General features: G+C 34.9%; 1 protein-coding gene across 2 annotated transcripts; it reads right to left on the bottom strand.

Moving 5' to 3' along the window:
* Nucleotides 1–324: 324 nt before the first annotated feature.
* LOC116259496 (uncharacterized) lies at nt 325–2,481 on the bottom strand. 2 transcript variants are annotated; one of them, XR_004173948.2, is made up of 3 exons: nt 2,092–2,481; nt 1,762–1,819; nt 325–841 (listed from the first exon to the last, which is right to left on the bottom strand). XR_004173948.2 is itself a non-coding variant. In XM_050079244.1 (2 exons), exons 1-2 carry the CDS (start codon nt 2,285–2,287, stop codon nt 639–641), a joined length of 399 nt encoding a protein of 132 aa, XP_049935201.1. In that variant the 5' UTR covers nt 2,288–2,477; the 3' UTR covers nt 325–638. The 2 variants fall into 2 exon arrangements, 1 of the variants encoding a protein (XP_049935201.1); XM_050079244.1 differs by lacking the exon at nt 1,762–1,819 and having other exon boundaries at nt 2,092–2,477.
* Nucleotides 2,482–22,429: the final 19,948 nt, after the last annotated feature.

Genomic DNA, 22,429 nt, shown 5'->3' with positions numbered 1-22,429 from the left:
TAAATCTTATGACAGCCATATCAATCAGCGCCTTTGAAGTTTTATGCTCAGCATCTTATAAAGGGACTCGATCAGTAGATCGAAGTTGATGAATGGTTATCAGATTTTTATTTCCTTCCTCTTACCAATTTGAATTTCCAATTTTATTGGAATAAATTTGAGTAATAAGAAAGCAAAATTATCTTAATGTGGATTAATCACTTAATTACTCAGTAGGCTTCACCTAACTAACAAATATCAGTCATTGGGACATTGAGATGATAAATATGCAGAAATTTTTGGGACTAAGAGTTGGAAAGTACATGCATCAAGAGTGCTTTCAAGAATGGAAATTGCCTCTAACTTTGCATTTAAACCGTTGCCAAAAATATCTGGCTTATCTAGAACCCCATCACCTGACCCAACCTCACACAAATTGTTCTCAGTTGCATTCAAAAAGTGTAAGAGTTCATCAAGTTTTTCAAAATCATTTGAGTTGGCATCCATAGGATTTGAAAGCTCATTCATCTCTAAAAGGCAGCGATCTTCAATTGGGAAGCTTGCCGGAGAGGCATTAAAGTAGTCAAGGTGATTCTTAATCATCACAGTTGCTTCAATATCTTGGGAATCGGCTTGTCCTGATTCTTCTGAAAAATCATTCAGTTCCAAGAAAGAACCATCTTCAGTGGGCTGGCAGACCATTCCCAGATTTGGTATGCTGCTAATATCTTCAACATTGCACCCAGGTACTTGTGGATCAGTATAGGATTGTTCAAGGAGACACAAAGCATCTTCCGGATATGCCAAATTATCAAATGTATCTCATTCTGCAACAGGGAATGCCCTCTTGCCGACCTAAATTCTGCAAGTCAAATTTTTTAGTAGCATTCCAGAGGTTATCTCATTGAACAAAACCACATATCAAAAAAAATATTGTCAAGGTTATCTGAAACACAAAGTGATGTAACAAAATAACTAGTGGGGTATACATTCCTCTGTCTATCTAATTTTCTCCCTGCCAATATATACTGACAGAGACAGGAACTTTGATCAACTGATATGTTAAACATATACATGTTGTTGGTTCAAGCCTTCAACTAGTAATCGTCTAAGAACAGCCAAGGGTGGTACAATGTCGTGAAGAAGTTGGTGCCTCATATAGTAGAGGCTGGGGTCACTCATGTTTGGCTTCCTCCACCCTCACAGTCGCTTTCTCTTGAAGGTAGCCATCCTCTTCTTTATCTCAGACTCTGACCTTCATTCATTTAAATACCATAACTGATCTATTCATGATCTTTACTTCGTTTGTGATTTCTAAATCCTTTCTAAGATGAAACAGATCCTTTTTTTCACTAGAATGTGTTTGCCTTTCATCTATGAGTTTATCATCTTTTTAATTTCTCGATAATGTAAGATCTTTGAGATGTTAATGCTCATTCTTCGATTCTAAAGCTACTATCTTAGCTTGACTTAAAACATAAAATGGTAAATCAACTAAGCATGTTTTGAAAAAAAAAAAAAAAAACAATGACAATTTGCGCACAATAGCTACAGATGCCAAACAATAGCAAACAATATACTATCCATACTTGCTAGCCTCACATACATTTCATCAAACACGTGGAAGGCTAGTCACAATACATACCCTTCATATGAGCTACAGAAGAGGGGAGCTGCAGGTTCGTGCTGAAGATAGAGCCAGGGAAATAGAGGATCACACACACACACACACAGAGTGAGAGAGAGAGAGAGAGAGAGAGAAAGAGAGTATGGTAACAATACCTATAATGAAAGCCACCACCGATTAGGGCTGCAAGTGATTCTTTCTTCTAGTTTATGGCTTCATATCAAGAGATAGAGAATGAGTTAGAGGGAGAGAAAGACCAGACATAGCTGTGTCAGCAATGGTTTAGGCATAGCCTTGGACAAGTGGCATAGCTGGCAGCCTCACAAAATTAGTTTAATATATATGGTAATGTTTTGATATATGTGCTTGTTATACATGCAAGTGCCCCAAACAAATTATAAGGTATTGAATGAGCGTTCCCACCAAAAAAAAAATCTGACTCTGCTAGTGCTTGGTCAAGGGATTGAAAGGATGAGCGTGCATACCTGAGGGAAGCTTGGGAGGGCTTTGCCCTGGCCAGTGGCTAGCATTGGCATCGGCAGCATCCGTTTTGTCAGTTCTATGGCATTCCACCACAATCAAACGACCTCTCGATGAATATGTGTTGATGTCAGAAGTTGCGTTGGCATGGAAAAAGTTCTTCCATGGATCCACGAATGTAATGGGGGTAGGTATGGGCATTTTGTTGTCACTTCAAAAGGCAAAATGGTCTCCTTGGACTTCACACTACTAAATTTCCAAGTAAAGAGAGTCAGGTGTTGTACCAATAGATTGCTACATCATTGATCCTCCAATTTGAAGAAATACAGTTGGCTCAAGGGAAATATTTTTATCACTGATGGTCTAGTGAGTATGTGGTTTACTATCTCACTTAGAGCTAATGAAGCAGTCCATTCTTTTGAAATTGGAAAGCTAGAGTGCCTCATTTTAAAAGCTACAAAGCAAATTCACCATGCCCAAGAGAGAAAACTTCTTGGCATCATAATATCAAGAGTTACATTGAGACCAAAGAACTCCTAACTGGGATGCTTAAAAAGGATCCAAAGGCAATCTAATGCATGTCAATGAGATACTTTGTTCTCATAGGAGCATTATACAAGAAAGGCTTTAGCACTGATTACTCTCGATGTCTCAATAAAGGTGTAGCTTAAGAAGTCATTGAGGAGGCCCATCAAGGAGATTGTGGGGGTCATGTTGGTTACTGAACCATCATCAAGAAAATAGTTTATGCAGTATATTGTTAGCTTATTATGTAAAATATTGTTACCAATTCATTAAGAAATATTTACTTGGTAATACACGTGCCAATCTCTCACTTGCACTTAGTAACTTTTGATGTAGTTGTCCTAGTAACTCTTTGCAGCCAAAATGGATTTGGTAGGGCTAAGGGCCAATCTTCATGAGTCAAAACCTTAAAAAAATGAAAATGAAATTCAGAAAAATTGAGAAATTTTAATAAATCTTGAAAAATTAAAAAAAAAATCAAATTTTAAATTTTAGCTTCATTTTTCCCTATAAATTCTCCCAAATTTTCAACCTTGAATATGTGCTAACTCTTGGGAAACCCTTTGAGCCTTCAAACTAGAATTTTTTATCCTTCCTAGCCTATCTCCTTCCTTCCTCTATACTCTCTCTTCATCACTTCTCTATCTTCAACTTTGATGTTCTTCCTTTTCAACTTCCATTGTCAAGGACCACAGGAGGAGCACGTGGAAGACCCCTGGAGACCTTCAAGTAGTTGAAGTCCTTATTTGGAGGTCTTATTGCCCCATGGAAGTGAAGGAGAAATCTCTTCTCTCATTACACCATCATAAGGTATGTAGTCTCTATTTCCTTGGCTTCCTCTTTAGTTTTCTCCCCATGGCCATGCAAAGGTCTCTTTGAATGTTTGTTCCACATATATCCCTACGAAATAGATGGTATGTATGTGTGGATTGATGATGGCAAGAGCTTACGAATGAGATTTCTCTTTTATATTGACTTTTGAGGTTGGGGCTTGTCCAACCCAGGCAAAACCTAATGAATGTGTACATATTAATATACATTTTTATGCAATCTCTATGATTAGTTTTAAACCACATCTTCAACTACTATTTAAGCTTCATTCTCTTGGTAAATTGCTTATTAATCATCCTATTAAGAGACCCAAAAAGTGATTTCTTTTGAGAAGCGTCTCTTCGATGGGAATGGAGTGCTTGAATAGCACAATAGGAGCCTTTTTCGTCAACCTCTTCAAGAGTAAATGATTCTCCTTCACAGTTTAGGTTCCCTCCCATACCCAACAATAGGAGGGACATATTGTCCTTCGCAACTCACAATATTAATGGAGATTTCATTTACGTATATACATATAATTTTTTTACATATATTCTTGAATTTTGTTTGCCATTTCAAAAGTATTTTAAAATAAGCCCTTAAAGAGGCTGCTCTGGAAACTTGGGTTAGGCTCTCTTATGTGTCCAAGTTCCTTTGCAGTCTACATAAAGACGATCAAGTTCGTAAATTTCTAAAATTATCTCTTGGACTTACAACATAATTTATATAAAAATTTATGATATCTTGTTACTAAATCTCTCTTTTATTAATTTATCTCTCTTTTACTAATATCTCTCCCTCTCTCTTTCTTCTTCTTTCCCTTAAAATCTGTATTTTTTCTCATTTTTACTATTTTTTCAACCTTTTGATTTCTCTCTTACAATCTTTATTTCTCTCCCTCGAAATATTTATTTGTCTCTCTTTTACAAATTTCTCTTTCTTTGATTTCTTTCTCAAAATTTTTATTTCTCTTTTACTAATCTCTCTCTCTTTTCAATTTCTCTCTTAAAATCTATCTTTTTCTCTCTTTTATTAATCGTTCTCTTCCTATTAAAACTCTCTCTCTGTTATTAATCTCAATTTGATTTCCATCTCTTATTTCCCTTTTATTAATCTGTCTCTTTGAATTCTCTATCCTAAAATCTCTCTCCCTCTTTGGTTCTCTCTCCTTTTTTACATGTATTTTTCTATCTCTCTCTCTCAAAGTCTAAATTTTAAATTTCTATTTTCCTTAACCTAAATCTACTAGGTTCATCAAGGCCAAACCAAAGTAATATATTCAACATTGGAGCTACGTTTGATGGCTTACAACCCAATTCTACTTTCAAAAACTTTTGCATTGAAAAGTTTCAAAATAAGAATGTTTTCTAAGTAAAAATAGAGTCTCTCAAATGAATGAAACTGTAGATGCATGTGATGATGTGAATGTCTTTAAATGAATGTTGTGACAGGAATGTCTTTAAATGAATGTTGTGACAGGAATGAATGATCAATTTTCAAGCATATAAAATTCATTCATTCATGCATATATAAGCACTTATGGGATTTATAAATGCTCAAACACTCATCTAAGGGCTTAAGCAAGATGAAATAGAACTCTAACTAGATAGTAACTTATTAAAGCAAAATCTTGGACCTACATAAGGCTCAAAGGGAAACACTAGCCAACCAAATCAATTGCATAGTTGGAAAAAGTTTTTTAAATATCAAATCTAATTTTCCTAATCTTCAAATATTTTCAAAGAATTTAAACTTCATATTTGAAAAGCTTTCCCAAATCAAAATGATTTATTAACTCATAATTATCTCATCCAAAAATATTCCTCTAATCATTTTATCAAACAGATTCTAGGAAAGATCATGAAGCACCTTTGCATTTTAAAATCTTGTCATTTCATCTTTTCTTTGTTTCATGAAAACTTTAAAATTTTGAAACACTTTGAAAATCCTTACTAGGCACCGCACCGTTATAGTTTTGGGATAATGTTTAAATGAATATGAAAATGTGTCAAGAATGAGAGCAGCCTTTGGCTTAGTTATCCCCAGTAAATGCACTAGAAACAACTAAACCTCATACTGACAGACAAACTCCCCTTTGTTTCCACTTTCAAAACAAATTTTATTTGGCAAAACCAAAATCAATTTTGGAATGCAAACAACAACAGATTAAATGGAGAAGAAGGGATCCCTGTAAGCAGGCGCGAAGAGGGGGGGCGCCTAGGCCGTGGCTGATTTAGTTTGGCCCAGTCGAACCACCATTTGGCCCAATCGAACGATCGTTTCGCTCACTCCTGAAAAAAATTTTGTCCCTACCCCGGACTGTAATCATTTATAATTGAAATGGAAGAGATTGATGCATTGTGACTGATCCATGCATGGGAAAACCAATTAGATAAAAAGGGAAATGATGTTGTCCAGTAGGAAAAGGATGTTTAAAAAGAACAAATTTGAAAATTTGAAATAAAACTGATTTTGCAATAAAGAATATTTGAAAAAGTTAACACAATGCGGGGGAAGATGTGCTCTGTTACATTTGCATCACTTCGGAGATGATGCAGATGGGCCTCAGGTGGTTTGACATAAGCGACGGCCTTAATTGACAAGTAAAAGGAAAAAGAAGAAAAGAAAAAACTAAAAATGGAAGAGAGAGAAAGCGGCGACACCCCTTTTGTGGGCCCTACTTTTGAAAAAAGCAAATAGTAACCGTCGGCTCATTAAATGAACTTGATTCTGGATCATGGTTCCAGATCTCCAAGATACATGGTCCAAGTTTAAGTCCATAGAGTTGGACATGATTGGATTTGGGGATGGGAATTGATCCAAATCCATTACAGAGTCATTTTTGCATATATTTTCCATGCAGGATGTAATAAAACAAGTTTTATCAATGTTGAGCCTAGAAAAGGCTGGCAAATGTTGTTGAGAAACTCTAATGTTGGCTAGATTTTGCATCCAAACTGAGATTCAATTGTAAAAGAACGCTCTAATAGTGGAATGGCAGGGGACAGTATCCAATAGGAGAAAAGCTTTGGGTTTTCAAGTGAAAGCATTTTTATTTCATTAAACCTGGTTTATCATACAATGGAACGAAATTAATGTTAGGTTTGTAGATTTGAGATAAATTAAGGGCATGGGAGTTTTCCAATGATGGTGCATAATACATAGGTTAATGACAAGTTTTAAGACTGTGGAAAGTATATAGATCATAGTTTATGCTTGTTTGAAATGAAGTAAGAAAAGCTAAAGATGAGCAGCAATCTTGTGATTTTGGAGACTTGTTGAGGGTATGTTATCACCCCAAATTTTTTCAAAAAGATTGTATTTGATTTTCACCCAAAAAAAATTCTCAATTATTTTGATTTAAATTTTTAGACTCTAAGCCAAATCCTAGACCCAAAACAAATTTGTAACTATTCGATCCAAAATAAATCTCTAAGAATTTTCGAGATATGCTTTTCATAGCCTGAGTTACCAGGAAAGATCTGATGTGAACAAAAGAAAGAATCTCATGGTTTAATGATCCAAAGACATGTGACCAATAACAGCTTAAGTTGAATTGACACCGATGGACCAACGCCTTCGTCTATCACCCGAATTTGTTGATTCACGGCGTCGAGTGCTTGCACTTGAGATCTCGTGACTCGACCAGTAGACGGTGATGCCGCCACCTCTTGTCTGAACCTAAACACAATTCAAATTCAAAACCCAACTTTAGACATGAGATTCAAATCCAAAATCCAACTCTAGGATCCAAGTTAGATCTAAAACCCAAGTCTAGATCTAAATCAAGAATTTCAAACTCAAAATCCAAAGGCGAAATCAAAACAACAACATTTGGTTACATCGAGCGCCACGCGTGCATTCACGAACCCTCCTATGTTTTATGATTTGTTCTTGTGCCAAGTGTTTTTGAGCTTAAATTACTCTCTAGATCATGTCGGCAACCAATTGAACTCAATCTGAATCTAAAACGAGCGTGGAATCACTCAAAACGGAGTCCCCCCCCCCCAATTTTAACAAAAACCATTTTTATACACATTTAAAAAAGGTTTTATGTTTTTTTATTCATATTATTTTGTTTTATTTTGTTTTAAAAAAAATAAGTCGCGTGCAACCACATGATGTGATCGCACGCCTCGCAGTTGCGATTGAGTGCCGCACGATGCGATCACACGTGGTCGCGTGCATGACAGTGCCCAAACTAGGGCTTGTGTGTTATTTGATGCTAAAACCGACCTTTGGCGGTCGATTTTGGGCCTGATGGGTGGGCATTGGCCCTATCCACACCCCAAAGGGGTATTTGCAGGCTAATGGCCAATTCTACTTGGTCAAAACCCATTTAAAAAAATTAAAAATCATTCAAAAATACTTGAAATTGTCATGAAAATCTTGTTAAATTTAAAAAAATTCAAAATTTGAGTTTTCTCTCCAAAACTCTCTATAAATACCTCCACAATCTCTTCTTAGCTCCTTTTTTCATTTCTCTTTTCTTTTCTTCTTCTTCTCCAATCTTAGGAGCAAGATTCTCGAAGTTTCAAATCTTCAAGGGAGCACAAGAAAAACTCTTGAAGGAATACCTTCATCATCATGGAGCTTCACCCAAGGCAACCCTAGGATCATCCCAAAAGGGAGAGTCATCCCTAAAATCACTTATATTAGATGTATGTAGTCCTCATCTTGTTTTCATTTTTTTTCCATTTTCTTTTGACACTCCCTATGGCCGTGCAAGAAGACTCTAATGATTTTCTATCCAGAATCGGGAGCAACTCTTGAGTCCACCAGGAGTATGAGCAAGGCGAAATAAATTTCATTCCTTCATGTATTTCTGAAAAAATATGCTTTGTATATTGTTTTACTCATTGTTTATGTTTGAGATGTTGCTCAAGAATGATGTGTTAATTTCCTTAATTAATGACCAAATGAACGGCAATAATGAGTGTTCTGGTTGAGATCTTTTTGTTGTTATGTTGATTTTTGAAGTTGGGATTTGTCCAACATGAGAAAGCCCTTCACAAATATGTACATGATAAAATATATCTTCATGACATTCTTGAGAAGCGTCCGCTTCACACAAAAAAAGTGTGTCTCAAAGCGTTTTTTAGAAAAAACATTTTGAGGCAGAGGTGTGAGGCGCACGCGTCCCTGAAGCGTGCGCCTCTACCAAATGAGGCGTACGCCTCCATCAAGGGTGTGCTCCGTGTTTGAGGCGCATGCCTCAAGTCTGTTTAGTTTTTTTTAATTTAAAAAATTAAAAATAAAATAAAATTATAAAGGGGCTTCACACGTAGCCCTAATTAAACATTGTTTGTACCCTAAATTCTTTTTTCTCAATCCCAAATCATTGCACGCCTATGGAATTGAAGATTTCTTTCCACGCTTTTGTCCTTCTTTCTGCTGTATGAGTTAAGCTATCGTTTGGCGACCGCGTCCGAATAAAACTGGCGAGGACACTTACCCCAAGCATTGAAGTCGTTTTCCTTCTCCGAAACCGACGACAGATTCTTAGCTACGGCAGCATCACCGATCTTAAGAGCATGGAAGTTCTCCATTTGGTTGGACATCGACGAGATTAGGGTCGACTTGCCGCCCTCCCCTTTGATTGCATCTACTTTCAGGTGGGGATCATCACGGCTTGACGTCACCCCATCTTTTTACCTTACAAAATGATGACCGTGAACTCAAACTTGTTTTCTTCACGCGTGTCTTCCATGCGTTTATTTTATTTCACGTGTTCATCTATATTGTTAGGACATGTATCATGTATGTCCTCCTCCCACGTTGCCATGTGTTGCAAGTATTGTTAGTTTATTATGTGTTCATCTATTTTCTTCAATACGTTTTCATCTATGGTTAATACCAAATGTTATCATAAATTCATAATCATTTTCTGAATCGAATCCAAAAAGCTTATGATTCAGGAAATAAGTTGAATAGAATCGTTTAAAATTTTGCCGAAAATATAAGATTTCTACAAAAGATAAAAATAGTTAAAAATGTAAACACTTTATTGAAGTGGTCACAATACTAATTCAGCAACAATAATTTAATTAAAACAGGGGAAAATGTTGTGAAAGATGAAGGCTTACTTTATTCGGACCTTCTCACTCCTTCTCTTTCTTTCTAAATGTTTATAATTGCATCTTTAACTTATTATATTTTCTTTCAAATTTTTTAAGTGCATTAGTTTATGCTGCTTTTTTGTGCTTTATGGTAGCTATGTTCAATCATTTACCGAATCAATTGAAGAATATTTATTACATTATTTTGTTTTATATAAATAAATATAAAAACATCAAAAATTTACAGTAGCACAAATTATCTTTTTTATCATATATTTTTTTGTGGATGTTTTTTTTTTTGTTTTTTTGTCTTTATTTCTAGATTAAACTTGTTCTCCTTTTGAAAGAGCTTCTTAGTATTGTAGTCATTTTGCTCACTTTTGTTGTTATTTTTATGAATATTATATAATTCACAAATTTGTCTATGAAGCTTACGCTTCAATTAACGCCTCGCTTCGCCTCGCCTCATGAGAGGTTCAACGCTTCGCCTCGCTTTATCGCCTTTTACAACATTGATTCTTACGTTTAGTTTCTTTCTTAATCATCTGATTAGGAACCTCAATTATGTTTTATTACGTTGCTTGGTTTTCTTCCTTACCCAATGGTGGGAGAAATATATTCTCTTGTAACAATGAAATAATAAGGGTTGATATTGATGAATAAAATATTTGGAATCATGTTTTTCAAAAGATTTTCAATAGCAAGAACCATCTTTAATGAGGTCTTGGAGACTTAGCGTAGGCTCTTGTATGAGCCCAAGTTCCTCTCCGCCCTATATAAAAAAATCAAAGTCGAATAACTTCAAGTTATTTCTTGATTTCAAATCTCATGAAGACCTATACGTATATACATGTTATATATTTATACTTTCACACGACTATCTCTCTTTCTCTCGCTCCCTCTAGGATTCAACATATTCTTTTACGAATTTTCATATACATATGAATGAATATATACGTGTGTTACATTTTCCCTCTTTTGAATCTTTTGTTTCTCTCTTCAAGTTAAATATCTTCTTTTACAAATATATATATATATATATATAATACGTATAAAAATATGTATCCCTCTCTCTTTAAACCTTTTTTTTGTTATATTTAAAATCTCTTTTCTCTCTCTTTCTTTCTATTCCTCTCGGATTAAAGTATTTTCTCTTTTCCATCCTTTTGGATATTTTTCTCCCAAGATTTAACGTTTTAACTTTTCATTTGTTGACTTCACCAAGCCTAAAAATCAAGTAATGACCCAATATTGGAGTCATGCTCCATGGTCTACAACCTCATTCCATTTTCAAAAACTTTTCCCTTTTTATAAAATTATTTATGACAATTATACAAATAAAAATAAAAAAACTTAGATGTATGTTATGGTATGAATGCTTTTAGATGAATGTTATTGTATGAATAATTGATTTGCTTCTAATCATGTAGGTTCGATGCATTCATACATCCACATTCAATTAAAATCATAAATGATCACAAGCACCTCTCTAAAAGAACTTAAGCAAGATGAGATGGAGCTCTAGTTAGGTAGTAACTGAATTAAAGCAAAACCTCAACCATACTTAAAGTCTTAAGGGAACAATAAAGTTACTTTAAAAAGTGATCTTCAAATGTTAGCAAAATGTTTTACACTCTCAAATGCAATGTTGTAAAAGGCGATAAAGCGAGGCGAGAAGTTGAACCTCTCATGAGGCAAGGCGAAGGGAGGCGTTAATTGAAGCGTAAGCTTCACGGACAAATTTGTCAATTATATAATATTCATAAAAATAACAACAAAAGTGATCAAAATGACTACAATACTAAGAAGATCTTTCAAAAGGAGAACAAGTTTAATCTAGAAATAAAAGACAAAAAAACCAAAAAAAAACATCCACGAAAAAATATATAATAAAAAAGATAATTTGTGCTAATGTAAATTCTTGATGTTTTTATATTTATTTATATAAAACAAAATAATGTAATAAATATTCTTCAATAGATTCGGTAAATGATTGAACATAGCTACCATAAAGCACAAAAAAACAGCATGAACTAATGCGCTTAAAAAATTTGAAAGAAAATATAATAAGTTCAAGATGCAATTATAAACATTTAGAAAGAGAGAGGAGTGAGAAGGTCCGAATAAAGTAAGCCTTCAACTTTCACAACATTTTCCCCTGTTTTAATTAAATTATTGTTGCTGAATTAGTATTGTGACCACTTCAATAAACTGTTTACATTTTTAACTATTTTTTATCTTTTGTAGAAATCTTATATTTTTGGCAAAATTTTAAACGATTCTATTCAACTTATTTCCTGAATCATAAGTTTTTTGGATTCGATTCAGAAAATGGTTATGAATTTATGATAACATTTGGTATTAACCATAGATGAAAACGTATTGAAGAAAATAGATGAACACATAATAAACTAACAATACTTGCAACACATGGAAACATGGGAGGAGGACATACATGATAGATGTCCTAACAATAATAGATGAACATGTGAAATAAAATAAACGCATGGATGACACGCAAGAAGAAAACAAGTTTGAGTTCACGGTCTTCATTTTGTAAGGTAAAAAGATGGGGCGACGTCAAGCCGTGATGATCCCCATCTGAAAGTAGATGCAATCAGAGGGAGGGCGGCAAGTCGACCCTAATCTCGTCGATGTCCAACCAAATGAAGAACTTCCATGCTCTTAAGATCAGTGATGCTGCCGTAGCTAAGAATCGGTCGTCGGTTTCGGAGAAGGAAAATGACTTCAATGCCTGGGGTAAGAGTCCTCGCCAGTTTCATTCGGACGTGGTCGCCAAACGATAGCTTAACTCATACAGTAGAAAGAACTTTGGAAAAGGACTTGAACGGTCTGCTTATATTTCTCTTGAGTCTAAACCTTTGGCTCTGGAGTGGTATCGATCTTGGCATCTCACCTTCTCTCGGATGTTTCCTTCTTACTTTGAAGAATGTGGGCTAGAGATAGTGGCAGCCGGAGGAATGCAGTCAGTGGATGAGAATTTGGTACATGCAATTGGCGAATGATGGAACCCAAGAACCTCTTCTTTTTTGTTTTGAGAAATTACAGTATTATTAGATGAATTTGTCGAAATACTAGACCTTCCTACACCTATTTGTGATCCAAATGACCCATTGGAGAAATAGTTCCTTATAAACCTGACTAAGGTTAATGCAAATGACCTTATAGCTCACTTTACTGGACGAAAAACTTGGCCCCTAGTAGAAAACTATGAGAGTCAGAGCATCTACCTAAAAAATCTATATGAAGAGTTTAGAGTCTATGTTGAACCTTACACCTTATCTCGAAAAGTCATAGGAAGAGTTAAACATTATATGCTGCTTTGAACAGTAAGAGTAACTATTTTCACTAATAGAACTGACCTCCTAAATGTTCTTATTATCCAACTTTTCCAAATATGGGGACATAGTGGGACCCGACACATAGGTGGCAATGACAGCCTTGGATTTTCTTTACTGAGGACTCACCTGCTTCACTATTGGAAATGTTAACTTTGTAAAATGATGCACATATGTTTTACAATTGTGGTTCCTCAAGCACGCGGGACCCCAAGCCAGTATATTCAGAAACACTGATGGAACATTGACAGTCTTAGAACAATTCCATTGTTTGAATGAGCAGTTAGATGATGAAGAAATCATTTGGAACTATTATGATTGTCACCAGAATCCACCTAGATACACTCACCATTATCATAGTCATACCACATTCTTGGGCCCTTATTTCATAGTTTATTATTATGTTGATAGATGCATGAGACAATTCTCTCTGAGACAGAAGATTTCTATGCATACACCAATTGGAGCTATTTTCGAATTTGACCTCAGCTTTCTTCAATAGACGACATTATTTGCAGTAGCTCGACAAGAATAGAAGATGCAGATATCATACACTTGGTTCACATGCCTAGTAGTAAAGAATGAATACGCCAAGTAGTCAGATGCCAACCAACCACTATCCATCCTTAAAAAGTTTTTGTTGTCAACTTTGTATTTTTTATCTCGTCTTCAGTCGTTGTCATTTTAGTTAAATGTTTTCTTTGGATATAATTTTAAGTCTCTTAATGCAATATAAACTTTCATTTTGTCACCATTTCCTTCCAATGACTTTTCATTTTTATGTCTTATAAGTGAATACTTGAAAGCCAACAGGATGGTTGAAACTAGAGCACAAGCTAAGCAGACTCCTCAAAATGAGGCTTCATCATCTGATCTCATGCTAGAAACACTCGGTTTCCTAGCAATCGAACCAGAAGTCTACCCATATGTTTTGGTTGTTCATAGAGTGATTTATGAGAGAGCAAGAAGAACAAAAGGCCCTAATGGTTACTCCATAACTAGCAACTGAAAAGTTGGCTAAACAAAAAAAGAAACAAAAAAAAAACAACAAACTCTCTCCTATGAATTGAGATGAAGATTATCTAGATTCACTCAGCAACTAATAAGGAGGAAAAGTCTGAATTGCTTCTGCTCAAGAAGAAAAAGACAACAAAGAAAAGCAAGAAAGGAAAAGAAATCATTGGGGAAGCAGTTCACCTAGCCCTATCACAAGCGAAAGTTTGGAGGAGAAGCCAAAAAAGAAAGAGAAAGCATGCCAAGAAAAGCAAAAAGACAAAGAAGTACATCCCGAGTTGTAGCTCCGACAGCGAGAGTTCTAAAGAGAAAGTAAAAGATATCAAGGGCAAGAAGAAAAAGACAAAGCCAGAATTAGTCAAATCAAGTGATGAATAAAGTTCAACTAAGCGCAAGTTTTACAAAAGGGAGAAAAGAATGAGCAACCTTGAAAGTAGGGGGAAAGGAAAACGTTCATACTCATGCGAGGATTACTACTTAGGCATTGAAGGGGACAAAGACATGAAGGTTTGCCCAAGATTTCATCAAATATGATGGAACCACCTGCCCATACGTTCATATTTCAACATTCATCAATTATTTGCTATAAGATACAAGCAAATAACAGAGCTTTGTTTTACTACTTTCCAAGAAGACTTGATGGCATCCCAGTACAATGGTACAAAGAAAATGTTAACTCAGTTAAACTGAAGGAATTTGATAGGTTGGTGAACATGTTCGTCGAGAGATTTGAGCAAAATGTTTCCATGGCTCCAACCCTTAGCACCCTTTGCAGTCTCTGTCAAAAACAATGAGAAAAGGCTCGAGAATTCATCCAAAAATGGAGAATCCAATGCAATAAGATAAAGAAGCTCAACCCTTGAAAAGTCTCATCTGCAATGCCCCAATCAAGACCTTCACCGAGTTGATTGAACAAGCAGATTCAATAGAAGAAAGAATTGAAGAAGGAGATTTTGATGGAATCATTGTGCCCAAATATAAAGAAGATGGTAAGAAAGGAGGAAGAGGACAGTTGTTCACTCATTTCATAGCAAATTCTGGCACTTGAAAAGACAACGGCGATAGTTATAAGCATGACAAGGAGGCAAACCACATGAAAAACACACAGCTATCCAAAGGAAATGACGAATGAAGGAACAAACACCTAAGCTAGAGTTATGATTGAAAGTTCACTCCTCTTAGTCAACCTCAGAAGAAGATCCTAGAATACCTCCTTGCCAAAGGAACTGTCGTAGTGCCAAAAATTTCAGAACCTTTGAAAATGATGGGAGGTAATAAAGAAAAACTATGTAAGTTTCATTGTGTCCCTGGTCATGACACTGAGGATGGTTTTGTCATCAAAAACATTATCCAAAATTTCATCAACAAGGATCTCAAGGTTGATGATGATAGTATCCCTGAGGTATTAAGGAATTCATTTCATAATCATAGAAAGGCAACAGTAGCCACAATCAACATAGGCACTCAACTCTCGTATCATCCGCAGGAGCACATCTGACATTGTGATGAAAGCACTTCATACCAAGTCATGATGATGAATCGAAGTAAGAAACCTCTAGACTTTATTGGTATGATGCACAGCAAGGTAAAAAATTCATCCAAAAAAACTAGCATAATTCCAAAGACTTTTCTCTTGCGAGGCGGCAATAATGAGCCATCAGATAACTCATCAAACAAAGATCCATGCTACTTGGATGATGTCATTCCCTTGGAAGAACGTATGATTAAGGAAGACTGGATTCGGGTTTCTAAGGACCGGTCAATTTCTTTTTCAAAAAATGACCTCTCAAAATGGGGATATTATCATAAAGATGCTCTTTACATCGTCATCCAAGTTAATAAGATGATTGTATCATATGTATTGATCCATGGAGGAAGTGGTTTAAATATTTGTTTTGATCTCATGACCAAAGCATTGGGATTTTCTGAAGACAAATATCAACCTGATGATACCAAGATCTACAGATACGATAGTCAAAGCATGAATAGCAAAAGTACTCTCAACATGGATATGATCATCGAATGCACCAGTCATTGCATTACATTCTATGTGATGGATGTACCAACGTCATATAACTTACTCTTGGGACAACCTTGGATTCATGAAGTATGAAGAATTTCGTCCATTCTTCATCAATGTCTCAAATAGAATTTTGGCTCGTCAGAAATCACAGTACGCGCTGAGGACCCGGTCAAGAGATTGGTACAACCAATACTCCTTAGGCCAATTGATTCGGTGGACGTGCCCAACATAAGAATGGCGAAGGAATGACCTTTGAAAGAGTGGATGCAGAGCATGGAGATAAGTGAATCATCTGGAAGTGCCTATAATATTTCAAGCAGTCATCTAAGTTATCAAAGACATCCCTTGTATGCTCATTTCATGAGGAACCCTAAGAGAATTTAGCTACTTTTGAAAGGTGGCTACCCATTCATTGGCATCGAAAAGAATGAAGATGACATCTTGCAGCCGATCAATATCCCCTTTCAAATGAGCACCAGAGGATTGGGATACTCTGAAGAAATTTGAAGATCTTGTTGGCTGATAGTATTTGCCTTTGTTTTCAAATGCTCCCATGAATTTTGTGATGTAAAAATTTTCATTATGCAATGCAAGTAATCTTTTGTTATTAATTTTAATTTTGTTCAATTTTCCTTTATTCTTTTCTTTGTAGGAAGTCGAAACTCAACATGTCTCAGTTACTTCTTTTTCCATGAAAGTCCCCCCCATAAAGCATTTATCAAACATGCAGTTGGTAAAGTAGAACCTACGACAATACTCTAGTCAAAATTACCATAATTAGCTCAGATTCAAAAACAAGAACATCCATTGCCCTTAGCTAATGATTCAGTTGAAGAGATTAACATTAGAACTAATGAGAATCCTAAGATCCTTCAAATTGGCACCAGTTTATCAGTAAACAAGAAGGAAAAATTGGTGAACTTTCTTATAAGCCACGAAAAAGCTTTTGCATGGACCTGTGAAAATATGTCGAGCTTAGACCCCCAGCTAGTTGAACGTCGTTTGCCCTTAAGTCCTAGTTGCAAGTCAGTTAAACAAAAATTGTGCAAGCTTGATGGTCGACTAGAAGAGGCCATAAAAGAAGGATTAGAAGACCTTATAAAAGTAAAATTTATTCGCACTATTGATTACCCCGAATGGTTGGCTAATATTGTGGTGGTCCATAAGAAGAATGGCAAAGTCAAGCTATGCATTGATTTTCGAGACCTGAACAAAGTCACACCGAAAGACAATTACCCACTTATGAACATTGATTTATTGATAGATAGTACTACTGGCTACGCAATGTTCTTTTTTATGGGTGGATATTAATGATATAACTAAATCAAATTAGCAGTCAATGATTAACCTAAGACCGCTTTTACTACACCCTGGAGCACTTTCTGTTATACGGTGATGCCGTTTGGGTTAAGAAATACTGAAGCAACTAATCAAAGACCTACGACTGCTATCTTCCATGACCAAATGCACAAAACCATCGATGCATATATCGTCTTATAGTACAAGCTTCGTTTGAATCCCAAAAAATGTGTGCTTAAGGTTGGGTAAATTTTGGGTTTCATGGTCAGGAATAGGAGGATCAAAATGGATCATACCCAAGCAAAAGTAATCATCGATATGCCACCACCAACCAATATTAAGGAACTACAAAGTTTGCAAGGGTGAATCCAGTCCATCAAACGATTCATCTCCAATTGAGCCATGAGACGCGAACCATTCAACTAGCTACTAAGGAAAGACGTCAAGTATGAATGGGGTTTTGAGTGACAACAATCATTTGAAAAGATCAAGAAATACATTCTAAATCCACCAATCCTAAAACCCCTCGGTTGGATAGACCATTACTATTTTACATCAAAGTAAATGATTCAGCATATAGCGGCTTTTTGGCACAATATAAAGTATGAAGTCGCATCGAGCATGTAATATATTATGTCAGCAAAACTTTTGTTCAATATGAAAAGAAATACTTTTCGATAAAAAAAAACTAGTTTAGCATTGGTTTGGATGTGTCAGAAGCTAAACCCTCTTAAATATATCTTGAAGCAGCCCTTCCTTAATGGGCGGATCGCCAAATTGTAAGTTTTGTTGATGTAATATGGTCTTGAATATGTGTCCCAGAAGTCAATCAAAGCACACACAATTTCGAATCAGTTAGCAAACTTTTTCTAGTATGAGGAAATCAGAACGAATGATGAGTTTCTGAACGAACATGTACTAAGATTGGAAACAGTTCCAATATGGAATATGTACTTTGATAGATCCAGAAACATAATGGGAGCCTGTATAAGCATTCTACTTATCACTCTGGAAGATGAAATAATCTCATACTCTTTGAAACTCACTTTATATGTACCCATAACATGATTGAATATGAAGCCCTCATACAAGGACTTCTTTCTTTACTAAATTTTCAAGTAAAAAGGGTCCATGTCTTCGGCGACTTTCAACTTATCATCAATCAAGTGAATGTAGAATGACAAGTCAAAGATGAAAAATTGGGGCCATATCAAGAGAATGTCACCTCTTTGATCATATTGATCATACAACTGGCTCACATAAAAAGAGAAGACAACCTTATTACGGATGGTCTCGCGAGTTTGGGATCTTTTATCTCCTTTCGAACCAACAAAGCAATCCATTCTTTTGAGATTGGAAAATTATAACATCATGCTTTTGAAATGGTGAAGCATGTTTATCATATCCAAAAGGGGAATGCGTCTTGGTATCATGACATCAAAATGTACATTGAGAGCAGATAATTTCCAATTATAATACCCAAAAAGGAACAAAAAACAATTCAACATATGTCAGTAAGGTACTTTATTCTTGCAGGAGTGTTATATAGGCATGGGTTTAGTACCGAATATTCTCAGTGTTTTGATGAAGATGAGACAAAAGAAGTCATTGAAGAGTCACATCGAGGAGACTATGAGGACCATGTTGGTTACCAAACCCTCACCAAGTAAATAATTCGAACAGGATATTATTGGTCTATGATGCAAAAGGATTGTTACCAATTCGTCAAAAGATGTAAAGAATGTCAACTGCATACTCCAATAATCCATGCACCAGCCTTTCACTTGCACCCTATAACATCTCCTTAGTTATTTTCAATATGGGCATTTGACATAGTCGGACCAATATCCCATACAACTTTTAATAGCCGTAAGTATTTTCTTACTGCAACAGACTATTTTACCAAATGGGTAGAAGTCGTCATGCTCAAAACAATAGAAGAGTGTCATATAGTGTCCTTCATTCACAAAAATCTTCTTCGTAGATTTGGAGTCCCTCGTGATATAGTATCTGATAATGAGACTCATTTCAAAAATGAAAAGATGAGGTTGTTGTGCAGTAAATACCGTGTCGCACATCATTTTTCAACTCCTTATTATCCCCATGGTAATGGGCAAGTAGAGGCCACCAATACGATTCTGATATGCATCTTGGAGTAGACCATGGAAATTGGAAAAGATTGACACGAAAAGATGCACAACGCTCTGTAAGCATATCGCACTACAATGAGAACTCCAACAAATGCTACTCTAATCAAGTTAGTCTACGAAACAAAAATGGTTCTACCATTACATGTACTAAAACCCGCTTTGAAATTCGCTTATCGCCCCAAATTTTTGCAAAAATGCTGTATTTTATTTTCACCCTAACGAAATTCCTAATTATTTGGATTTAAATTTTTAGACCCTAAGTCAAATCCTAGACCCAAAATAAATTCGTAACTATTCGATCCAAACTGTATTTCTAAACCCTTGTCTGAACCCAAACACAAAATTCAAATTCAAAACCCAACTTTAAACGTGAGATTCAAATCCAAAATCCAGCTCTCAGATCCAAATTAGATCTAAAACCCAAGTTTAGATCTAAATCAAGAATTTCAAACTCAAAATCCAAAGCTGAGATTAAAATAACCTAACTTGATGTTATGGAGCACCGAACGTGTTTTGTGCTTCGTTCTGGTGCCAAGGTGTGTTTTTGAGCTTAAATCAATCACTAGAACATGTAGGGAACCAATTGAACTCAATCTAGTTCTAAAACGAGTCAGGAATCACTCAAAACAGAGTCAACCCTCATTTGTAACAGAAACCATTTTTATACACATTAAAAAAAAGGTTTTATGCTTTTTTATACATATTGTTTTATTTTTTTTAAATTAGTCACGAAGAACCGCGCGATGCGATCGAGCATCGCTTAGTCGCACGGTCACCGATGCGCTTGGCGCAATAGCCTCGTCAAAAGCAAGAACCCTCTTTAATGAGGCATTGGAGACTTAGCCTAGGCACTTGCATGAACCCAAGTTCATCTCCGGCCTATATAAAAAAAATCGAAGTCGGATATTTCAAGTTATTTCTTGATTTCAACACTCATGAAGACTTGTACGTATATACATGTTTTATACGTATACGTGCACATGAATATCTTTTTTTGTTTTTCTCCTTCTATGATTTAACATATTCTTTTATGAATTTTTATATACATATGAATGAATATATGTGTGTATTCCATTTTTCCTTTATATAATCTTTTATTTCTCTCTTCAAGTTACATGTCTTCTTTTACAAATTTACAAATTTATATATATATATATATATATATATATATATATATATATATATATATATATATATATATATCTCGTTTCCTCTAAAATCTCTCTCTCTCTCTCTCAAAGATCTTTTTCTTTCTTTTCACAAGCTTTCATATATATATATACCTATATACATGGATGTATATACATATAAAATATGTATAAAGATACGTATCTTTCTCTTTTTTTTAAATCTTTTATTTGGTGATCTTTAAAATCTCTTTCTCTCTATTCCCCTCGGATTAAAGTATTTCATCATTTCCATCAATTTGGATATTTTTCTCCCAAGTTCTAAGGTTTCAACTTTCCATTTGTTGACTTCACCAAGGCCAAAAATCAAGTAATGAGTCAATAATGGAATCATGTCTGATAGTCTGTATCCTCATTCAATTTTCAAAAACTTTTCCTTCTTCATAAAAATATTTACGACAATTATACAAATATAAATGAAAAACTTAAATGTATATGATGATATGAATACTTTTAAAAGAATGTTATAGTACGAATGAATGATTTGCTTCTAATCATGTAGGTTCAATACATTCATACATCCACATTCACTTAAAATCATGAATTTTCACAAACACCTCTATAAAAGAACTTAAGCAAGATGCGATTGAACTCTAGCTAGGTAGTAACAAAATTAAAGCAAAAGCTCAACCATACTTAAAGTCTTAAAGAAAACACTAAAGTGACTTTAAAAAGTTATCTGCAAAGGTTTCCAATTGATATTTATAAAAGTTTTCCCATTCAAAATTTTTCAAATCAAAATGTTTTTACTCTCAAATGATTTTTTAAAACTTTGTCAAATATTGAAACATCATATCTTCAACATTTTCTGAAACACTACACCGTATTTAGAATAAAATTATGTTTAAGCTAAGACAAAATGCATCAAGAATAAACATAACCCTTGAATTGGTTACCCATAGTAAAGGTGCTGAGAACAGTAAATACTCATACCAACAGGCGAGTTCCTTTCTCTCTCATTAGAATAAAACCTCATTTTTTAGTAAAACTTGAAATTTGGCCAAATCACATCTGAATTTTAATTGGATGATACTTAGGAGGTTAGAAAGAGATTGACATAGATTAATGAAGAAACTTGCAACTCTAGGTTGGATGCACAAGAGTAAAACAAAAAAGGGTGGTTAACTACCTGTTTAGATGGAGAGAAAGAGAGAAAATGATATTGATGGAAAGAAAAGAGAAAGGAGAGATAAAAGAGAGAATGAAAGAGATTATTAGAAAATGATATTGATGGAAAGAAAAGAGAAAGGAGAGATAAAAGAGAGAATGAAAGAGATTATTATAAAAGCTTGTTTGCATATAAAGAAAAGGAAAGGAAACAAATTATTAAAAAAAAAAATCTATATGTAGCTTAACTCTTAACTTTCTGTTTAGTTTATTTTTGTTTATTTATAACTGACTTTAAATATTTTATCACCGTGACTTTCTAGACATCTAATGTAAGTAATAAATATGGTTATTACATAGAATATTTTACCATATAAATGTTTATTTGTAAATATTTTATTGTGAGAGTTTAAAAAAACAAAAGATTCGTTCCATCTATTTCCTTTCAACCAGATAAGACATAAGGGTAAAGTTAGAAATCTTATTCAAAAACCATTTTAGTGTGTTCACAGTTATTTACCCATTCTATAACCAATGTGAGATACCAACACATCTATTGGAGAATCTTGTTAATGTGACTATGCAATGGCAAACTTGCAACATCTTGTTAAGAACCAAAGTTTTTCTCTTTTATTTCCAATCAAAACATGAACCCGGTGTAAAACCATCCTTCATTTAAAATACCGAAGCGCTTGAAGGCCCAATAACACATTCACAAAAGTGAAAGGTCGCTCGCTTTTCAAAAATGTTTAGGAGCGCAGTAGCCGAGGCAGGTGTAGCCCGCTTCGGCAATAACTCATATATATAATA

This window comes from Nymphaea colorata, chromosome 8 (assembly GCF_008831285.2).
Source record: "Nymphaea colorata isolate Beijing-Zhang1983 chromosome 8, ASM883128v2, whole genome shotgun sequence".
Lineage (NCBI taxonomy): Eukaryota > Viridiplantae > Streptophyta > Magnoliopsida > Nymphaeales > Nymphaeaceae > Nymphaea > Nymphaea colorata.
This window is presented reverse-complemented; position numbering and strand designations above follow the sequence as displayed.

Coding starts and splice junctions, on each gene's coding strand:
- LOC116259496 (XM_050079244.1), bottom strand. CDS start 2,287: ATGCCCATACCTACCCCCATTACATTCGTGGATCCATGGAAGAACTTT. Junction 842..2,091: donor CCCTCCCAAGCTTCCCTCAG/GTATGCACGCTC, acceptor TTTGACTTGCAG/AATTTAGGTCGGCAAGAGGG.